The sequence below is a fragment of the Felis catus genome, chromosome B4 (genome assembly GCF_018350175.1).
Source record: "Felis catus isolate Fca126 chromosome B4, F.catus_Fca126_mat1.0, whole genome shotgun sequence".
Lineage (NCBI taxonomy): Eukaryota > Metazoa > Chordata > Mammalia > Carnivora > Felidae > Felis > Felis catus.
In genome coordinates, this window is record NC_058374.1 from 73497972 (window position 1) to 73518457 (window position 20486).

At 41.0% G+C, this 20486-nt stretch overlaps 1 protein-coding gene across 2 annotated transcripts; it reads right to left on the bottom strand.

Moving 5' to 3' along the window:
- Positions 1–5649: 5649 nt before the first annotated feature.
- SLC38A2 (solute carrier family 38 member 2) lies at positions 5650–19508 on the bottom strand. 2 transcript variants are annotated; one of them, XM_006933638.5, is made up of 16 exons: positions 19369–19508; positions 18046–18162; positions 17655–17736; positions 17392–17507; positions 14434–14507; positions 14255–14347; positions 14044–14125; positions 12559–12641; positions 12104–12162; positions 11824–11991; positions 11337–11416; positions 11122–11222; positions 10414–10538; positions 9929–10073; positions 9710–9807; positions 5650–8653 (listed from the first exon to the last, which is right to left on the bottom strand). In XM_006933638.5, exons 2-16 carry the CDS (start codon positions 18159–18161, stop codon positions 8555–8557), a joined length of 1521 nt encoding a protein of 506 aa, XP_006933700.1. In that variant the 5' UTR covers position 18162; positions 19369–19508; the 3' UTR covers positions 5650–8554. The 2 variants fall into 2 exon arrangements, with proteins under 2 accessions (XP_006933700.1, XP_003988637.1); XM_003988588.3 differs by lacking the exons at positions 17392–17507; positions 19369–19508.
- Between the last annotated feature and the right edge of the window lie 978 nt (positions 19509–20486).

Sequence of the window (20486 nt, forward strand, 5' to 3'; positions counted from 1 at the left end):
ACCCTCCTGAAACAACCACTGTCTTGAATGTTGCGTATATCACTCTCTCTCTAATCGTTGTATCCAGCACATAGGTAAGGCTGGTCTAGATACTGTTTAGTTGTTGTTTTGAAACTTATGAAAAGAACATAATGCTGCAAATATGTGATATTCTGAGGCCTTGCATTTTTCATTCAAGGTATTACTAAAACGAACTGTAGTTTATTCATTCTCAATGTTTACAGTTTTCTGTTGTGTGATATACACAGTGAAAGGCACTTTCTGGGTTATTTCACTCCATCTCCAAAACAACCCTAAAAATGGGCGTATAATATTCATCCTTACTTTGGGAGCAAATTAATTAATGGCACATCAGGACTGAGGCTTGAGTCTCAACTCCCTCACTTTTCTGGGCAAGTTACATAATCTCTTAAGGTTGAGACTGGATTTGTAAGCCTCACTTTCTTCTTCGGTAAAATTTGGATTGAAAAAAAAAAGCCCCTCCCTTAGGGGATTGTTGTGATTATCTCAGCATGGCACCTGGCAGGTGGTAAGTACTAAATGATGTGAATTACGTTAGATTTTATTACAAAGTGAGGCAACTGGGCCATTGGCAGGTTAAGGAGATCTTTCTGGAGATCACATAGCTAGCAATGGCAAACCAGAACTTGAACCTGTCTTTGCACAACTACAAGGTTATGCTTTTCCCCCAGACCTTTAAGTGTAGTGTGTGTGTGTGTGTGTGTGTGTGTGTGTGTGTGTGTGTGTGTGTGTGTTAAAAAAAAAGGGTGCTTGTTTAAAATGCAATTCACTAGGTTCTCTCTCACAAGCAAGAAGGAATTTCTCTTGCTTCATTGCCTTTAGTACAGGCGGTAAGTACTAAACATTTCTTTTTGGAACAGTTTATGAGAGAAAAATGTTTTCAAATTTATGAGGCTCTCATGCATTTTGAGAAGAGATTTTCATATTCCACATATTTCCTTCTTTGGATCTTTCTATTTAGGGATCAGTTTAAAAATACAATCCCTCTCTCTGGAGCAAAAAGGTTGTGAACCCTGAGTTTCATATCTCTTGAGATTTTCAGTCACTTTAAAGGAGAAATACAAAGAAAATGAAAGGAAATAAAAAGAAATATAGCTTATTTTTGGCTTGGAAAACAGCACAATTCCATGATAGGCTGCAGTAAATTGGAGACACTGAAAGAAAATTCATCATTTACCAAAACTTATGGGATGCTTTTCCCCTCAAGAAAAATAAACAGTTGCGTACTGGAATCACATCCTTAAAATAGGCCTCTTCAATATATCTGGTTCCTTTTACTGCCTGTTGACCAGATGCCTCTCTTTACAAAATTTTATTGATGTGTGATTTTGCCACATTTTTAGTAACAATGTATATAGCTTTAGAAGCTTAAAGCTCTACTTTGAGGACCTAGAAGTAATGTCCCAAGCCCCTAAGAAACAGATGATTCACAGGATTTGTTTGTGCTCAGTTGTCCATTTAAAACTAAAGACCCCTAGAACTAGATCAAACCAGAGTTCAGTTTTGTTTTTGTTTTTTTCAAAGATTTCTCTCCCTACCTTTTTGAAAAGACCACACCTTCTTTCAGTGAACTGAAGGCAATTCTTGGCAATGGCATCATTGTTGACTCAGGGACAGGAAATGGATTGTTCAACATCTATGTCTGTTTTCTACTTTGATTTCTTTACCTGTCCCACATTAGAGATACCTGGAAGGACATGAGTGTTTCCTCAGCAATATATACATATCAAGGAGACTTGGCCTCTGTGTGACCCAGTGTCAATCGTGAGATTAGTGGGCTGTTCCGAGGTAAAGATGATCGGGTTGTAGACGGGATGCCTGGGCCACCATCTTGTCAACAGGGGAGAAAGAGACTATTAGAAAATGGTGACTCGGTAGTTGAACTTCAGGCCAGCAGGTTCTTGGTATCTCGGGGTCTTGTTCTTCTGAAAGAACTTAGACTCATGTTTTCAAAGTATGTTCATGGGGCTTTAGATTTTAAAGTAGCTCCTTGTGGGCCATGGTGGAGAGATGAAGCAGGTAGAAAGGGTTTGGGAGCCAGAGCCGTTAGGCTCTAGACCTCACCCCTCACCATTTCAACCCACACAGCTCTGCTTTTATCTCATTGATAGATTGGACCTTACATCAGATATATTTTTTTAATGTGTATTATTTATTTTGAGAGAGAGAGAGAGAGAGAGAGTGTGTGTGTGTGTGTGTGTGTGAGCATGACCTGGGGAAGGGCAGAAGGAGAGGGAGAGAGAATCCCAAGCAGGCTCCATGCTGTCAGCACAGAGCCCTACGTGGGGCTCCATCTCACAAACTGTGAGATCATGACCTGAGCTGAAATTGTCAGATGCTTTACTAACTGAGTCACCCAGGTGCCCCTACATCAGATATTTTTAATATAATCATATAAGGAAGTTGAACTTACCAGAAATTCTTCAGGGAAAGTAAGTGGTTAGGAAGACTGCTAAGATGAGTCCAGTAAATATGTGTCCAGTAAAATGCCATCTCAGGAAAGTGAGTCTTAATGACTTCAAAACTTTTGTTCGTTTGAGAAGGATAAGCAGGTTTGAAGACAGAGTTGAATTGCTCAAAGACAGAGTTGAATTGCTCATGGGCATCAAGGACAGGCTGTGTGTGTGTTGTGGGAGGAAGGCCAGACAGAGAATCTCTTGTGCACAGCACAGCCAAAGGGACTTGGGAGAAGAAATGTGTCAAATGGTGTTTTATGAAGTGGCACACAGTAGGACATGTAATGTAAAAAATCTCCTTTACTGTCCAGTCCTCTGAACACCCACATTCCAAACAATATTTAGTCAAACTTGCTCAGTGATGCTTTGAGGCTTTCATTGTGAGTAGATTCTTCGTGGAGAAGGCAAGAGATACTGAGGTTTGTAAACTGATGGTGTAGACAAGAAACAGACACCATACGTGTTTCATCCGGTGATTCACCAGAAGGACTCCCAAGACTCAATAGCCGGTAATACTCACTACTGAGATTTATTACAGCAAAGGGTACAGAGCAAAAGGAAGAGGAAGATGATACGTAACATTGGAATCCAGAGAGGTCCGGCACAGGGTCCTAAGGACTTCCTTGTCTGAGGCCACACAGGAATGAGTGCTTTTTTCCTAGCAGTGAACTACAGGCACGTGTGTGGAATGTCTCTGCTCAGGGAAGCCAAAATGAGTCTCAAGGTCTAAGGCTTTTATGGGGGACTGGTTACGTAGGCATATTCTGCTTGGCAACCAGTCTTGGCAACCAAAACTCAGGATCTCAACAATGAAACCAGGTGCATGTCATTAATCTTGGTGTCTGTGTAGAGCAACCTGAAAAGCCAGGATAGCATGGTCCATTGCTTTAGGTATATGTAACAATACCATTAGTCACTAGCATAAAAAACTTTCTGAGGTCCACATCCCCAGGAGTTGGCCAAGAGACATTCATGGTTCCCTTGAAGACATAAGTAGTAAGCAACCAGACTTACTGTGTGAACTTTTCCCTCACAATATGTGGAACACAACCAAGTCTGACTAGGATTCCAAATAGATTTCACCACCGCAAAATCACATGTATGTAGTAGAGGTTAAAGATGGCTTCTGCCACCTGGAGGCAGATCACAGGCTAGGCAAGAAGCCTTCCTGTCATAGGCTATTGGTTGAAGATGAAGAAACTATTATCTTTTAAGTCAGTGTTTAATTTCATGGTACTTGCTGTATTTATTTTACAAGCATTTAGTAAATTTTTGCTTAAAACTTGGAGCCTTTTCTCAACTTATGTGTGATGTGCTAGATTGTTGTGAATGTTGGGGATATACTAATGAAAAGACAGGTGTCTGCTCTTATGAAACTTACAACTCATGGGGGGGAATCAGAAAAAACAAGTAATTTGAGGAAGATATAATCCATTGATTTGGGGCAGAGTTGTAAAAGAAGACTGGTGTTCTCCCTGGGAGGCTAGAAAAAGGAAATTAGAGAAAATGAGATTATCAGTACTGCAAAGCCGTTTTATCACTTTCCTGCATGCCTTGCTAGCTAGGGTGACCAACCATCCCAGTTTGAATGGACTGAGGGGTTTCCTAGAATGCAGTACTTCTAGTGCTAAAGCTGTGACAGTTGGTGACCCTATTTCCAGCCCATGACCATTTCACTCCTCCTCCTCCTCCTCCTCCTCCTCCTCCTCCTCCTCCTCCTCCTCCTCGGGGAACTGTTCTCCCAACCACGGGGCTGGGTCTTGGTAGCCCTGTTTGTCCTGTGTCACCCTGCCAACCTGGCTATAGTAGAGATCAGGACCCAGTATTAGCCAATGTTTATCTAGAGAAGTTGGCTGAGGAAATCGCTCACAATCTAACTGCAGAGTTCTGTAGTGAAGTCTCACATGTTTCTGTCACTGAGGTCTCTGGAACAAATCTCGTGTTTGACCTTTGGGAAGCCTGTTTTTCTTTTAATTCTCTGAGGTACCTGATCTCCTTCTGAGTTCTCTTCCTTTGCCACCATTTTTGCTTAACCTAATTTAAATGGATTTTCTTTACTGTTACCAGAAACTTAACTAAGCCAATTGTCCAGGAAAGAGTATTTCCAAGTCAGGACAGACTACTCTTGTTCTTTAGTTAGAAGTGTTCCTAGAATATTCCTCAGGTTTACTGGAGAGATCTTTTGGGAATAGCTAACTACCTGGTTATAGAACTGTATTTTCATCTCTTGAGTGGACCTACCCACCAAATATATTCCTAGTTTCAGATTAATTAAATTGGTATTCTGCTTCATTTTGGTATCCCTTTTCTTTTTGGAATGGCTCAAAGTGTCTGGATTCTGTTAAAACTGGAGTGTGACACACAACCTCATCATCTTTCCCAAGGGCATGTTATTTGTATGCAGTAGGTGTGCAAAGAACACTCAGATGAGTAACTGACACCTCTAAGCCTTTTGTTAATTCGGAGGTATTGCATATTCTGCTCTACTTTCTAACCACAAATAATGCCCTCCCACTTAACCATTGCACTTGAAGAAAAATTGTGGCCTTTGCAACCACTCCCAAGCACACCTGGTGCTGTATCTTCTTTTGTTTTGGCCTTGGATACTTCACTGCACATGCTCTAAGCTTTGAAGGCTATCAGTAGGCCATACCTGAACTACCGTTGTGTATCTTAGCAACCCCTCTCCCATCTAGTGTCACTCAGATAAACTTCAGCCTGTCTGCGGATTCATCTGCAGCCACAGTGCTGATGCTTTCCTGGGACCTCACCTAAGCTGAACTCCACGGGACTTCTTCCTAGGCCTATTTCAGCACCCCTTAGTTTTATCTGTGCCTCAGCATCAGCTGGGGTAGGTTTCTGGGGTCGGGGTGGGGGTGACCTGTGGGCTGCCCTCCAGACCTATGGAATCAGACTGTGTAGCTGCACTCATAAAAAGCTCCCAGGTGATCCTGATGCACTACTGGCCTACCCACAGCAGGCCCAACTCTGGGTCCTTGGGAGGCCTTTCAGCAGGTTCTTCCTTCCCTCTTCACACTTTTAGGAACTTGAAAACTTTTTTCTGACCATTCTCTTCATCATACTCCTTACCATTATATGGACACCTCAGTAGGTCCTGATGTAAAATACACCAGACTGTTTATCCCATTACCTCAAAGAAAACACGGACTACTCAGGATTAAGCATGTATTTATTTTAGTTCAGTTAAAACAAACATACATTGTTTCATTGAAACGGTGTAGCACTCTTTGCCAACAAGTCCTAGTGGAAGTGTTGGCCTCTAACAGTACAGTGGGGGTATTTACATTATATACATAAAGCTAACACACCCAGGTTCTCAAAGATCTTTCATTACACTAGATCACATTTGATTTCATTACACTAGATCACATTTTGAAACTACTGCATTTTGAAAATTAGACCTTATTTAAAATTTAAATAAGAGATCTGAATTTGCACCAAGTTTTCATGAAAAAATGTGATGTTCATCCAGTCTGTTTATTGCAAATACAACTTAAAGAATACTTTAAGGTTTTAGTGTTTACATAATTTGTCAATTTGTTTATATTGAAATCTCTGTACAGGTACTTTGGGGACAATTCTTATAGATACATAATGTGAATTCATCAAAATGCAGTTAAGAAACTTACAGGAATATATACACTTGAACCCAGACCCAAACCTGACATTATATACATTATATATTACAAATACATATGGACAGACAATGTATGTACAGATTATCATAAATATTGAAAAATAGGTTAGCTTTAATGGATTAATGCTGTTCTATAAATAACATTACAGTTATAACTGAAACATCCACGGAAGACAGTAATGCAAAATGAGGTGACAAGACAGTGGTTTTAATACTGAAGACTGCTCATTAATGGGAATTCACGGTTTAGGAACCTCAAGGCAGACAAGATAGCTCCAAGAATATCATGCAATGGAATTTACTCTAGGCAGTTCATTTTGAACCTCAAACAGCCAAAGAGGATTGAAGGAGCCTCCCCACATCAATTCGCTGTGAGAAGAAAATTCTTTTTTCCATTCCTTTCTGGTTGCCATGGTAGTTTCTCCCACATTGAAAGGATGTAAACTGTAGAAAACAACTCTACTTGGTATATTCCCTGGCAGGTCTCAGATACAAAGTCGGCAATCCTTCCAGGAACTCAAGTAGAAATGCCAATTCTCGGTCTGAACTAGAGGTGAGGTTCTGGATTTGAAGGGAGTGCCAAAGCCCAATTAAATGAAAGCAGTGCTGTAGAATCCATCTTCTCACTGCCTTTCTAGATGGTCCCCAATTACTCAATTTTTGTAGAAACAAAAATGGACCATTGGTTTCACCCAATGTAGCACTACAAGACGTCTTCCAGTTCCATCCACAAGGGTCTTTACAGACACATCCTGTCTGCAATTTACTCACATATAATACAAGAATGTGTAACAAAAACCATGTCTGCCACATTTCTGGCCCTGGCCTACAACTAGAAATGCTTAGTTCAAGAGAAAACCTTAAGAGCCAGATGACCAATTAATGATTCCATTATTTGCTTCCCTCAACCACTAATGGAATTATGTATATACTGGATTTTAGACATTATGCCTGATGAGCAAAGTACCACATTATTTAATATATTCACCATACACCATAACGTACAATAAATGTGCTCTTAAAGCCAAGTAATTTTTTTCACTTGTAACTGGCATTGAAATGGCAGGGTGCACATGCAGTTGGACCAACTCCTTACACTCAGGTTGCACTGGTTTCCCTAGCTAACCACTTGTTGGATGTAAACAATTCTGTGTTGTACAAGAATGAGATGACAATCCAGTGCAAATGAGTTTTTAAAAAATTACTGCATGAGAAACCCAGTGGCCTATACAAAGAGAACTTATACCAAATATCGGTGTAACCTGTGAAATTAGACCTCTACTGTAGACAAAACATGAACACAACTAAGCCATACATTATCAAGTAATTCACACTTCCAGGAGCAGATGAGCATTTTGAAAAGTTGCACTCTCTGGATACAATAGTTTTGGCCTGTAGCCATCAAATGCTCATTTTCCACTGCTGGAAGCAATGTCAAAAAAGGGCTGGCCCAAAAAACCCAGAGCTGTCAATACAACTCTGGAGACAGATGCAACTGAATAAACCCTGTTTTACCCAATTGCACTATTTGGTACCTCAAAATTAGTTATTTTACTTTCCACAGAAATATTTGCATTATATCTTCCATTCTAACAGACTGAAGCCATAAATATCTCAGTCTGAACGAAGCAAATTATTTGGGGCCACAGAAGAAAAGTGATGAACAAGTTCACCTGATTTGGTATAACAATATTCAATTATTCTTTAATGGTGAAGTCTGAATGGAAAAAACTATGCTCCTATTCATGGTACAATTTTTCATTACATCATTTTCTCTAAAAATTTTTTGGGTAAAAAAAGTATTTGGCTTATTATGCCTACAAAAAGGCAAATCATCTCATAATACTAACATTTGTTTTTAAATACCAATGAGTTTTTCTTAATGGAATTTGTTGACAGTTGTTTTTGGAGAAGGTTTAAAAAAAAAAGCAATTTTTTTAAAAGTAAAATAGTGCTTCTGAGGTCTTTAAATATTTTTGGTACAAAAACATAATAGTGTTTTCCTCAATGGTTATTTCAATACTTTGCTGTAAATTAATAAGAACTGTTTCTCACATCGAATGGTTCCATTAGGCACATTCAAGTAAAATCATAAAATATCCAAGTTAAACAATGACACAGCCAAACATGTGGCTTGATAAAAGTTAAGAGTTCGTCCATTCTCTGGAATGGAATAAAATTGTCACTTCCATTAACCCGAGACTCGTGGTTTTGTTGTTAATATCCATTTCTAGTATACAGAATAATTTCTTTAAAAAGAAAAAAAAAAAAAGTTCACTTATTCTGCACTCAGAAGAACCAGCGAGGAATCTGCACTTCAAAAGGAAGTGAAACTGAAAACATTAGGTGAAATTTCATAGTGAGTTGAGTTGACTCAACACTGGCATCAAGTGGACTACGGGAGTTTCAGTGGTGCCAGTTAATGGCCACCTCCATGGGCATTGTGCACCCAATCCAAAACAATCAAGGCCATGCTTCCGGTCATCACCACTATGCCACTTAATAGGAAGAACACGGCCTGCAATGAGCAAAGAGAAACTGATCAGCAAGCAGAGAAATATATCCACTCAACATTCCTTCTTTTAAAAAACAGTCTTGTAATTACTAAAATTACGCTGACAGCATTTCAAATACCTTGCTAACTTGCTAAAGATACTTAAACTGTTGTTAAGGTACCAGGGGGCTACCTGCAGTACAAAATAAGTCTACTTTTGAAATCTTCCAAAGTTTTGCTTTTTCATTCCTTTGTCTCAAATGAAAAGGTAAATAAATGTTCTTTGCTTAATAAACTCCTTCATGTAATAGAATGGGACTGATTTTTTGTTTTGGGTTTTTTGCATTTTTTAAAGCAAAAACTTCAATCACAGAATCAAACCGAAGTCATCCTAAAATGCAGCCTGCATCAGAGCCAGAAGTTTTCCAAAGAGACAGGAGTAACTTTACTCCTAATTCTACCCCCTTCAATTATTGCCACTATATATTCTGAATGAAACAAGATGGCAGGTTTTTTTTTTATAAGCAATTCTAGTTTTTTAATCAGACTCGAATTGTAGCAGAGTAACGACTAAAAAGCAGTCTTCTCCCTAAATAGCCCCACCACCAGTTAACATATCATATTCTTTGTAAAATTAGTTGTTATTCCACTTTAAAGTACATTATGGCACTTTGAAGTGTTGTGACAGCTCCCCACAGCTTTGCTTTGAAGATGGTTAGTTCTGTTCTCTCCTTTAACAAGAAGGCCTATTTGAGTGTCTGTCACAAGGGGCACTCCAGCAAACACCAGTTCAACTACTACTGAAAGCTGAGTCAGTATCTCCACTCTTTATCTCTATTCCTCTCTCTAAAATATCTCAACAGCCTTCCTGCAATTAACTTAGGCTTGTATTAGAAGCAAAATGGTCTTTCACCGCCCGTCCCCCAACCTTCCACCTGTATGCAGAATATACCATTATAGAACTATTTGCTAGAAACTCAGAAGTATAACCACAACAAACAGCTAAGAGACTAAAATTAAAACCAGGTGAGGAAATTCTGGTTGGATTACAGTTTCTGGTAGTCAGGGTATCTCACTCACCCCAATCTTCTGTACGGATTTCATAGGTTCTTTCTTCACTAGCTTGATATAAAAAGCAGATGGAAGAATAAAAATCAACATAGCAGCTGCAGATGCACCTGTAAAAGAAAATTTTCTTGACAAATTGTCTTGACAAATCAGTGAGTCGCTTGTCATTCATTTTTTAAACTTTAAAATCCCTGATATGTGAAAAAACTTCTGACACTTGCTCAAACTTACCAATGAAACCAAAGATGTCTCTAATAGTTGGGACAAAGATAACAAGCAAATTGGTAAACGCCAAGATAGACACTGTAATGAGACTATGACGCCACCAACTGAAATCTTTTGCTGCACACAACAAGTGAGTTATGGAACTCCGGATCTGCAAAAGAAAACGCATACAGAAATTGCAATTCCAGCTTTGAATTATTGAGAGAAAAAAATCCCAAATAATGGGAAATATATCTAAAAAAGCAGCTTTCTAAATTGTTAAATTGTGTCCCTTCCTCTGCTGCCGTTTCCTTAACATCTGGATGCCAGTAGATCATTTTAGATCTTCAATTATGGAAAAAATGCCCCAAGATGTTTGGAAAATCTACAAAGTATTAAAAAAAAAAAAAAATCCCTCGAAAACGACCATCAACTTGGTGTTGCTCACAAATCTCCACGTTTAAAAACGCATTCCTACTGAATGAAAGCAGAGCAGGGAGGGGATTACTTACCGGGAAAATCACTACTGGTACTGTCAGAGTGACAGCCACTAGCACAGCCAGCCGAACGATGAGAAGGAGGATATCAGTTCCCATGATAGTAGAGTAGGTATGAAGCAATTCTGACTCCACATGTTCTATGGGGAAAGACAAAAAAAAAAAAGAAAAAAAAAGGCTTCAAGTGTGCCATTTCCTCTAGAGATCAGGTAGAAAATCTAACAAATCTAACTTACAGCAAATTTACACCAGTTATTAGCTACTCACAAAACGACTATAAACTAAGAGGCTAATAAGATTAATTTGGAATTAGGGTTAATGCAATTAAAATAACATTGAAGGGAAATTTTCCTAAATACCAAGCAGATTTAGCCACATGACCCCCATCAAAAACAACAGGAGCTAAATAGCTAAATCCCATGGTCTGGCTTACAGTTTGTGTTGTATAACAGAAAGGTGATTGGAAGAGGAGGTGGGGAGGATGAATTTAGGTGCAAGCGCATCACATACAAATGCCATCACATGACTAATGAGATGAACCTGGACTTGAGAAGTCACAGATTAAATACACTATATTCCTATAGTCTAAAGCTCCAAATTCAGGTTCTCATCACAGATATGAAATATACCAAAATAGACAGAATATAAGTGATAGATTATACACAAGAAACTATCGATTTTATTTCACAAAGTGTCTTTTTCTGAAATCCAGACATTATTTACCATAAAATGTCAGGTATCCAAAGAGGGCAGCAAGCAGGTACATGAGAAACATAGCGAAAAATGAAATCTTGGACACATCCATCATTCTTCTACGGCTGCGGCTGTGTAAGTTCAGAGAAAAATACAAATCTGTATTTTAGCAGTAGTTATCGCAGTAATCTAATACTTTTCTAAATTTCCCAATGAATGTATATAAAAATAAGTAAAGCACTCACCCTTTCAGCTCTTCATAAATGGGAAGAATAGCAGGATGACAGACAAATGAAAAGGTCAAAATTGGCACAGCGTAGACAGTCTGCAAAAAAAAAGTAAAAATTTACTTAAAATCCTTATGGAACACGTTGTGTTACCACAGTTTTGCAGCTTCTATTTTGTATTAATGAATTTTAGGATCAGAACTTCAAAGTCTCCCTTGCATAATTAGATTCCCTTCTAATCTGTTCACTAAGTGTGACCAACATCCTAACTTCTAAATGTGTCAATTATTAACATCATAGGATTAGTTCATTTCTCCATCTATATTAAGATACAAACCTACGGCTTTCTTCTCAGTCCTCAATAATTCAATAACTAGCTACTCATGGTTGAAGAGTAGCTATTAACTCTCCTCCCTTTTCCTTGGGAACTAATTTCTGGTGGAGAGTTTCCCTCTCTTCTTCCCTAAAATCTTACTTTAAGGAAATAAAGACTATATTCAGTTACCTGGGAGTTGAAGATAAAATAACGTGGTTTGCAAGTATCGTCATCAGTCACATTAAATACCATCTCAGGTGCAAAAGCTGTTGGCTGTGTTAAGGTGCTGTTTACGGTTTCGTTAATTATCAAGGCAACTTCCACAGGACAAGGGATCTGGAATTTCTTGCAAATCACCTGAAAACATTATTTTGCATTTGTTAAATTGAATAATTTTGCATTTGTTAAACTGAATAGTGTGACTGGGCTCATAAGAGAATCTCTAGTGTTACAGAAAAATTATACCTACCACAATCAGAAAGAACATCATGCACAGTAAGGAAAGGCCACTGGTATATCCCAAATATCCTGTAAGAGGGGCAGAAATTAAACTTTAATTCAGCAGATTGCAGGCAAATATATTTTCTCAACTAAACAACTCAATGCTGCCTAGAAGACTTTAGTATGAACACAATACAAAATTTCTAATTCTTATATACCCAGGTATAGAATTATGTAAAAATAAATAACTGAAGGAGTGGAAACTTTCATTTTGTATGATTATTTATGAAGCAGAGACATTACCAAATGTCAACAAGACATTCTAGCCCCTGGCCACAGGATTTTGAAAGGCCTACACAGGGGTGTATTCTCCCGCTTCCAAAGTTATGTGTTGGGGACCTGTTGGCTTTCCGTTTCTATTAAGGGCAAGCCAACTAGGTGGTGAGAGGCTCATTTCAATTCTTTTGAGAGGAGTTTGCTCACCTAAGTTTCTCAGCAGTGACAGAGGAAGAATGAGCACCAGCGACACCAGCAAAACCAAATAGTCACCGTTCAGATACCACAGTCTGAATTAAAGAAAAGAGAAACAAGGTCAAAACCAATCACGAAAATCCCCAGAACGTTAGACACATCTTCTCCTGGGACTCATTTTATAGAAATACTATAAAAATAAACACACAAAAAAGACAAGTTTGGAAAAAGTGCCGCTTATTCACAGACAGAGCATAGGCAGGAATAAATGTCTAACTCTGTGCTAGCTGAATATTCACTCAGGTTAGAAATGGGGTGTGAACAGTATAACTTTTGTCCCACTGTCTGCTCTGGGAAGGCTGCCAGCTGATTCATAACATAAAATGCTTCTTAAAGGCTTGATACTAATGTAAGGAACAAAGCAGCATTGTTAGGCCAGTAATCTTATCTTGAAGCATTTTTAGAAGAATTGCACACCAACTCTGTAACAGATAGCTTTAGAGCCTGCAATTTTTAATGCTAGAGACAAGAAAATTTAAAACAAGTTTCTTTCAGACATCCATTAGCACAAGTACTTATTCAACACGTCAACAAGGAGACTTTTTCATACTTAGGTAAAATACACAGGCAAAGAAAAGACAACAAAACCCAATTCCCCAAACCAGGATTTATTCCAGGTTATCAAAAGTATGTTGTGACACCTTGACCCACCTTGACTCCAAAAACAGTCAAAAGGTCCCTTCTGAACTTAGAGAAAAGATTACCCATGTGTCCTAAGAGTTCTAAGGAGGTCTCTTCCTTTCCAGGTAATCAACCATACCCTTTTAAATAGCCGTTTCCAAATTCTAAATGCCCTGTGAATTCTACTCCACTTACTTCGGCAACAAAGACCCCACAGAAAACTAGTGTTCAAGGTGGCTTATTAAATTTCTCAAGCCAAAGAGATAACCACATTGCTCTACTTTGAGATAATGAGCTGCAGGCGGGCAAGTGAATGATCCTTCCCCATGTTTACTTTAGATAAAAACCTGTTCCTCCACTGGGAGGAATAACTTTGCTACAAGGATAAGGTTTCCACAGTGTGGCCATACATTTTCTGGTATTATACATTTTGAACAGATTTAAGCTTTAAGAATTTCAAATTTACAAAAAAATCAGACAGGATTGGTCTTTAACATTACTCAAAGCTTCAACCTGACTTAGGTTGGAGTATGTGTTATTCAGCCACAATCTCTCAATGAATATAAAAAAAAGTGAAGTTCTAGAAAACCTGTTTTCACACACAGGTTACAGAAGTTATTCAGAGTTACAGCACTAGCTTCAACCTGCCCTCTTTCTTAAGAGTTCAGCTCAGTTGATGGGGGACTTCTTGCTCAATTTCAACAGGAACACTTACGGAAAAATTATTGGTAATTATTTTGTATCCAACTTTGATAAAATGTATCTAACCATTTTAGACTATAATTTTTCTTATGAGTAACCTTACTTAGCACCTACCCAGTTGTATCTTCAATGTTCATTAATGCCTGGATCACCAAAGGTAACTCATATTTCACTATGAAGAGGTAGCTTGACATAGCTGGAGGAAAACAAAATTATACCATTACAAGTGCAAAATGTGGCATGTGACACCGAAAGTAACGTGTCACCACTCTGTGCTACACAAAGAGCAAAAAGTCTACCCAAATCACCTTTTAAAAATCCTTACCTCCAATGTTCTGCATTGTGATTGATCCAGAGGCCGCAAGCTTTCCAACTAATCCAAATGCTTTATGTCCCAACTGTTCGTATAATAAAGACCCTGTAATATGAAGAACACAGAAGCATGAAGGGAGAAAATCGTGACAGGCATAAATTGTTTTAGAAATCTCAAGAATGCTACCATACCTCCTTCATTGGCAGTTTTCAAAAGGAGATGAACAGAATACAGGGAAAATATGGACACAAATGTCAAGAGAATTCTGATGAAGAGAAGGAAAAGGCACAGGGTTATCAATAAGCACAGCTGTATTTAAAGACCATTCTTTTGCTTGTAGCTACACATTAAACATGGAACGTAACGTGTCCTAATAGTTCTTGCGCTAGACAGAAAGCCTCCAAGGACTGGTGTTTACTCTCCTGGCTACAGTGTCATCTTTTCTTACCTGGTACTAAAAACTTGCACCGTGTCTCAGGTGTTAGTTCTACAATACTGGTTAAAGCAGGGGTTTACCTCCTGACTCAAGGGTGTCGGGAGACCCAGGAAAGCTCAACTTTAAGGTGGTGGACTCATGAGACTTGAACTTTGATTCTGGCACTGTAATATTTAACTGTATCCTTGCCACTTCTCTGCATTTTAATAGTTCCTTTTATCTATAAAATGGTGGTAATTATCTGCCAGTAAACCCAGCCCACAAGGCACTTGTGAAATGCAACCGAGACAGGTTCAGGAAAGATCTTGAGACCACCTGGACTACATAAATAAGAGGAGGAATGGGACTATAAAGGGAAAAGAGATAGTCAGGCACAGCTTTACAAACAACTGGGCACAAGTCAGAGAAGTAACCACTGTGACAATATACCATATTGCCCACCATGGTGTAAATACAGGCCCAGTGATATGACAAAGTTAAACAATGCCTGTGCTAGAACAAGCAGGCTATCAGTTGACTGGGCTATCTCCTCCCCTCCATCTGGTGGAACAGAAAAAAAGTTAAAAAATAGGGAGGAACTAAAGGTTCCCTAATGTCACTTAGTTTTAAGGGCACAAGTTCTTTCTCATTGCAGCTTTACTTTCCTCCCCTCCTGGGCAAGCCAAGAAAAGTATGGATTTCATTTTATTAAAAAGAACAACAACAACAAAAAAAAAGTCAAAACCAGAGAAAGCACAGAAAACTCTGCAAACAAGAGAGCCCCTTTTTTTGATTCTGTACACGAACACTGAATATGGTACCATATCAGGTCTGGCAAAGAACCGGATGTCTGTTAGTTGAAACCTAGGTGGTTGCATTAAAACTGCCATTCTCATGCCACAAGTTTCATGGGGTCTAGTCTGAGGTGGAAAAATGACACCATCAGCCTTACTTTTACTTCTAACTGTACAAAGTTGTTGGTGTAATCAAAAGCAATGTTCAAAGTATGTTGACAAATTCAGCCCTTCTTTCTTACACTGAAATTACAATGAGGGATGAATGGACTTCATAACCTTTGAGGTCACTTTCAATTTCAAGACTGAGTCTGCCTAATAAGCGTAGCTAGAGTTGTTTAACCAGACTATGGCAGCCACGTGGCTTTTGGCCCATTTACCTCCATACGTCTATATCCTCTAAATATACCTTGTAAGATACTGATGGGATTAAACACTCACTTCATCACTCCTGATGTTATTTAACCATTTATTAAAAAGGTTAATCAAACACAGAGACTTTACCAAAGTATAGGTAATTTCAAAAGTGCAAGGGTAACATCAGAATTTTGTTTTCACTTATGAAACAGGTGCCATTTTGTCTTGTGTAATTATAACATATAACCATACCAGCAGCCTTTAAAGACTGTCTCTGGTTTTTATAGTAAGAGCCAGGAAGGACTTCAAATATTTAACAATGACGCCATTCAAGCTCCCCAGTAAAAACTTTGAAACTCTAGGGTCCTTTCGATGTAAATTCCTGGTCCTTCCCCTTAGTAAGAATTTTCAAAAGCTTCATGCTAAAGAAGCAAGCTGCTGGAATCCTAGCTTCCAATGCTCAAAGCCAGGCTTAACTTCAGTGTGGAATTTCACCACAAAGCAGAACTTTGCAAAGGTCTGCTTTTCCTTTCATGAACATGCTATTCTGCTGGAGAAAATAACTTGAGTAGATGGCACCAGGCAGCTAACTAAAACACATCTGTCACAAAAGGGACAATTCCATACTCCCTGTAAGCTATAGTTTCCTCATCTGCACAATAAATCACACTATCTTCCACAGAACTTGCCTTAGCCAGGAGCCCATAGGTACTTAACAGCTATGATACAGACATCACTGAAAATGTATGGTCAAATTTACATGTACTTTTGTACTTCTTCTTTTCTGGACATAATGTCCACACTTGTCTTATTTTCCAAGGATTAGTGACCCCACATCAGTTAACAACCACTGTCTTCTATAGCCCCCAAATTCTAGTCTAGGCATTTATGCTAGAAAGCACTGGAATAAGTAATTTAATTGGGCAACTAGGGAAAAAAAAAATTTAAAAGCAAGTACTTATTAAAATATTTATTTCTTTGCTATGGCATGTAGCAACCACACAGACCTGAAAGAAATAAATATTAAAAAGGAAAAAAAAAACAAAAAACCACACCACATATGGGTTCTTTCAGTGTCCAGAAAATTATGACTCACTTTTCTTAGAACAAACATGTTCCAGGTTAAGCAAATACCACCACACCCTATATATTTTAAAAAGTCTGTTTTCCTTATGCAAAGATTCTTGGGGAAACTCATTTATAAACCAATTTGGAAGTACCATGCTTATTAGTATTTTTGCTTTCCATTTTGCCAGAACAAAATTTCTAACCACCTTGGATTTATCAATAGTTCTCCTTCACAATTCAACCCGTTACAACTTTTAACTATTCCAATTGATTTAAAGACTGTTGGTTTAATTATTAATTTTAAGTGTTGTCCTACTTCTTCCTAATTGGCTTTCTTGGTATCATGCAGTTACACATCAGAATAAAGAGGTTTTTGGATTTTTCATTTTAAATTTCACACAAATGATTTTTAAGTCCACTACTTCAACTGTAAATTCCATCTCTGGAGCCAAAAGTATGTTTTATTGTCATATTAACTGCCCTGCATGGCAGACTCACTACTTACACATACTTACATAAAAAGAGCAATTCCAGTATTAGCCATGGCATAAGAAAGCCCAAGGATTCCACTGCCCACAATCGCATTGCTCAGATTAAATACTGACATTCCAAAGGAAGTAGTACCTGGATGCTACATAGAGGGAAAACGATAACCAAACATATAACAATAATTAAATGGAGAAAACCAGCTTTGGGCAAGTTAGATTGAAATCTAAACGTAAAACTATTCTTTTACTCCATAAAGCCACAGACACACAAAGTATTATTTTCAACTTACAAAGTCTGTTTCATACTTCTTCTTTCCCAAATTCGATTCAAGTAAGAAGTTCTGGTTTTCAGGATCTACATCTGCATAATGGCTGTGAGGTTAAAAAAAAAAAAAAAAGAAAAAGGGTAAACCTGAACTGTTTTTTGAAATATACAACGGAATGCTTTAACACAGACTGCCCTTTAGTGCTGTCACACACCTTTAGTAAAACGCCTAAGAATTAAGTAGGAGTCGACTTTCACACGAAATACTGTCACTGCGACAATCAGATACTCTTTCAGAGATTACACACTCTCCAAATGCTACAGTAAATTAAAGCAACAGAAGCAGAGTCGGGGGTAAAGAACCCCGGACCCCCCCATAAGCCGTTTTAAGAAAAAAAGCACACAACTTCTCCTACCTTTTCAGAGCAGCTTGCTTGGTGGGGTAGGAGTAGTTGAAGTCGCTGTTGGAACTGTAGCTGCTGCTGTCCTCATCCGGGGAAATATTGAACCTTCCCATTTCGGCTTTCTTCATACTGGCACCGGGAGGAAATAGGGTACAGCGATCAACACTGGGCTCCTTTTGTCCTTGGCAGTGCACCGGCCCGCGCGGCTGCCTGCGAAGAAGGTAGAGGCGGCGCGTCAGGACTGCAGCGCCCGCCCGCCCGCCGTGGTCACGTGACGCCGCGGGGAGGCGCAGCGCGGCTGATTCATCCCCGGCCAGGCGAGTGGAAAAGTACCAGCCGAGCGAGAGGGGCGGGGGCGCGCCAAGGGGCGGAAAAGTACAGACAGCGAAGCCGCGAAGAACAAAGATGGTCCCACCGCGGCGATGTGCCCGCAGAGGCCCGTGCCCTCCGGACCCTCTCCAACGGATTTTGGTACTGCACCCTCTCCATTATCCCAAGTGTGAGGAGTGGGGTGCAAGGGGGCTGTTTTGCTTTTCCTCCAGCCTCTCTGGTCGTGCATAGGCACGCCGGGCATTGGTTAGGTGTGCGCGCACCCCAGGCGCACAGCTCCCCGTTTCTAGGATTTGCAACAGCAGTGCGCGTAGTCCGTCCTTTCGTGCCCACGGTCCCCACACGGGGAATTGCCTCTGCGGCACATAGCGGACTCGAAGAGGGCATAAAGGGCTGACAGGAGTCCTCTCTCGAGAAGGGGAGAACACCCGTTACCCAGCAAGCAGAGGCGGCGAGGGTTTGTTTACACGCGCACGCCCGTGCCCTCGAGCACACTCGTCTACAGGCATTTGGCTCGCGAGCGCTTCGCCCGGCTGGCCCCTCCTATGCCCGGAAAGGAAACTGATGCAATATCGATCGCCGATTATCAAATGTTCCTGGCCCGTCTTCCCCAACCGTGGCCTCTGTATACCAGAAGCCCGAACCCACCTCCGCTGCTCCCAAATTCCAGGACCCCTCGATTTAATTTTTTTATTAATGCAAATCAGTCACAAGACTTGCCGCAGCGGGGCCGCGGGCCGGGCTGGTTCCCCTCCCCCTAACGGGAGGATGCGGCTCCCCTCCCGGCGGGCACGCGGCCCCCGCGCCGCGCCCCTCCCCCGTCCGGAGGAGGGCGGCGACCCCCTTACGGGCCGGGGTCGAAGACGGGCCCCGCCGACCACAAACGCCAGTCCTGGGAGGAGACGACCCCCGCAGCTGCCTTCCAGCCGCGGCCCCTCCCGGACGCCCCTCCCCCACTCCCGCTTGGGCCCGCGCCCTTTGCACAGACGCCCCCGCGCGCGTTACCTCGGTGGTCTCGGCTCTCGTATCCCGGAGACGTCACGAAAACGCCTTCAGTGGGGTTTTCTCAGCTAAACAAAAATCGCAAAACAAAAACAAAACCAAAAAAAAAAACCCAACAATAGGCAGGAAAAATAATTTTAGCAAAAAAAAGGAAATGGCAAATTGCCGCCCCAATCGTCCGGCGTCCGCCGTCTCAAGGGAAAGGCTCGAGTGTACGGGAACGCGTGGTTCGGCTGCCAGCGGTGCTGTGGGTAAAGTGCTCCAGGACGGCGGCGTCGCGCGGCTCTGAAGCTGCCCGCCGAGCAGCGGGTTATAGCGGCCGCCCAGGAGGACGCGTTAGGGGGCGGGGCCGCAGCCGCCGGGGTGCTGTCTCTTTGTATATCAACACCACCTGGGCTCCGCCCCCGGCCCGCCCGGGCCCGCAGGCCCCGCCCCGTCCCACCCCTCTACCCGCGGCCCAGTCCAGGCCGTAGCTCCGCCCGCTGGCGCCCCCCGCCCTCCGGAGAGCCAAACCCCACTCTCTCGGGTCTCCTAGTCAGCCCGGAAAGACCCCCCATGCTCATCTTGGCCTGTTCATGTCAACCTCGATATGTGCCCAACACATGCGGTTGTCTTTAAGGAGCCTTCTGCTTCATTTCCCTTCCGTCCGAGTTACCAGCAGTCTTTGCTTTCTCCTCCAGGCTTTTTGGGGACACATCCCGCCCACCCAACTCTCTCCTGCCTGTTATTTTGTGATTTACTTGGGGTTTTTCTCTCGCAAACTTGGACTAACGCAGCAACGTTGTCTCCATGGTCGATTTCTGTTCTCGTTCTTTCTTCTCTGTCTAGACCTGCTTTCACTCTTCAAAACTAGCCTGGTGGGGCCAGCTCCATGTCGGTCTATCCTTTTTGTATGAACGTGGAAAACCCTAGTAGGGGAAAAACTACATGCCGACCAGCAAGCCAGAGACCCTTTGAAAGGGGATCCCAGATGGGCCTCCGGGGTGGGGGGAGCCGCTCTTCTGAGAAGGTGTAGGAGTTCCCAGTTTTCCTTTCGCAGACACATTTCACTCATTCCACCACCCCCAGGCCCAGTTTGAGAGCACTTCTCACCTCGCCTTTCTTCCCTCGTATTTACAAAG

Excerpts from the sequence above, each read along its gene's own strand:
- SLC38A2 (XM_006933638.5), bottom strand. The coding sequence starts at position 18,161 with ATGAAGAAAGCCGAAATGGGAAGGTTCAATATTTCCCCGGATGAGGAC. Across the intron at positions 12,642-14,043 it reads AACATTGAAGATACAACTGG|ACTGTGGTATCTGAACGGTG; the intron begins GTAGGTGCTAAG and ends TCTTTAATTCAG. Across the intron at positions 11,223-11,336 it reads ATTTATGAAGAGCTGAAAGG|CCGCAGCCGTAGAAGAATGA; the intron begins GTGAGTGCTTTA and ends GAACTTACACAG.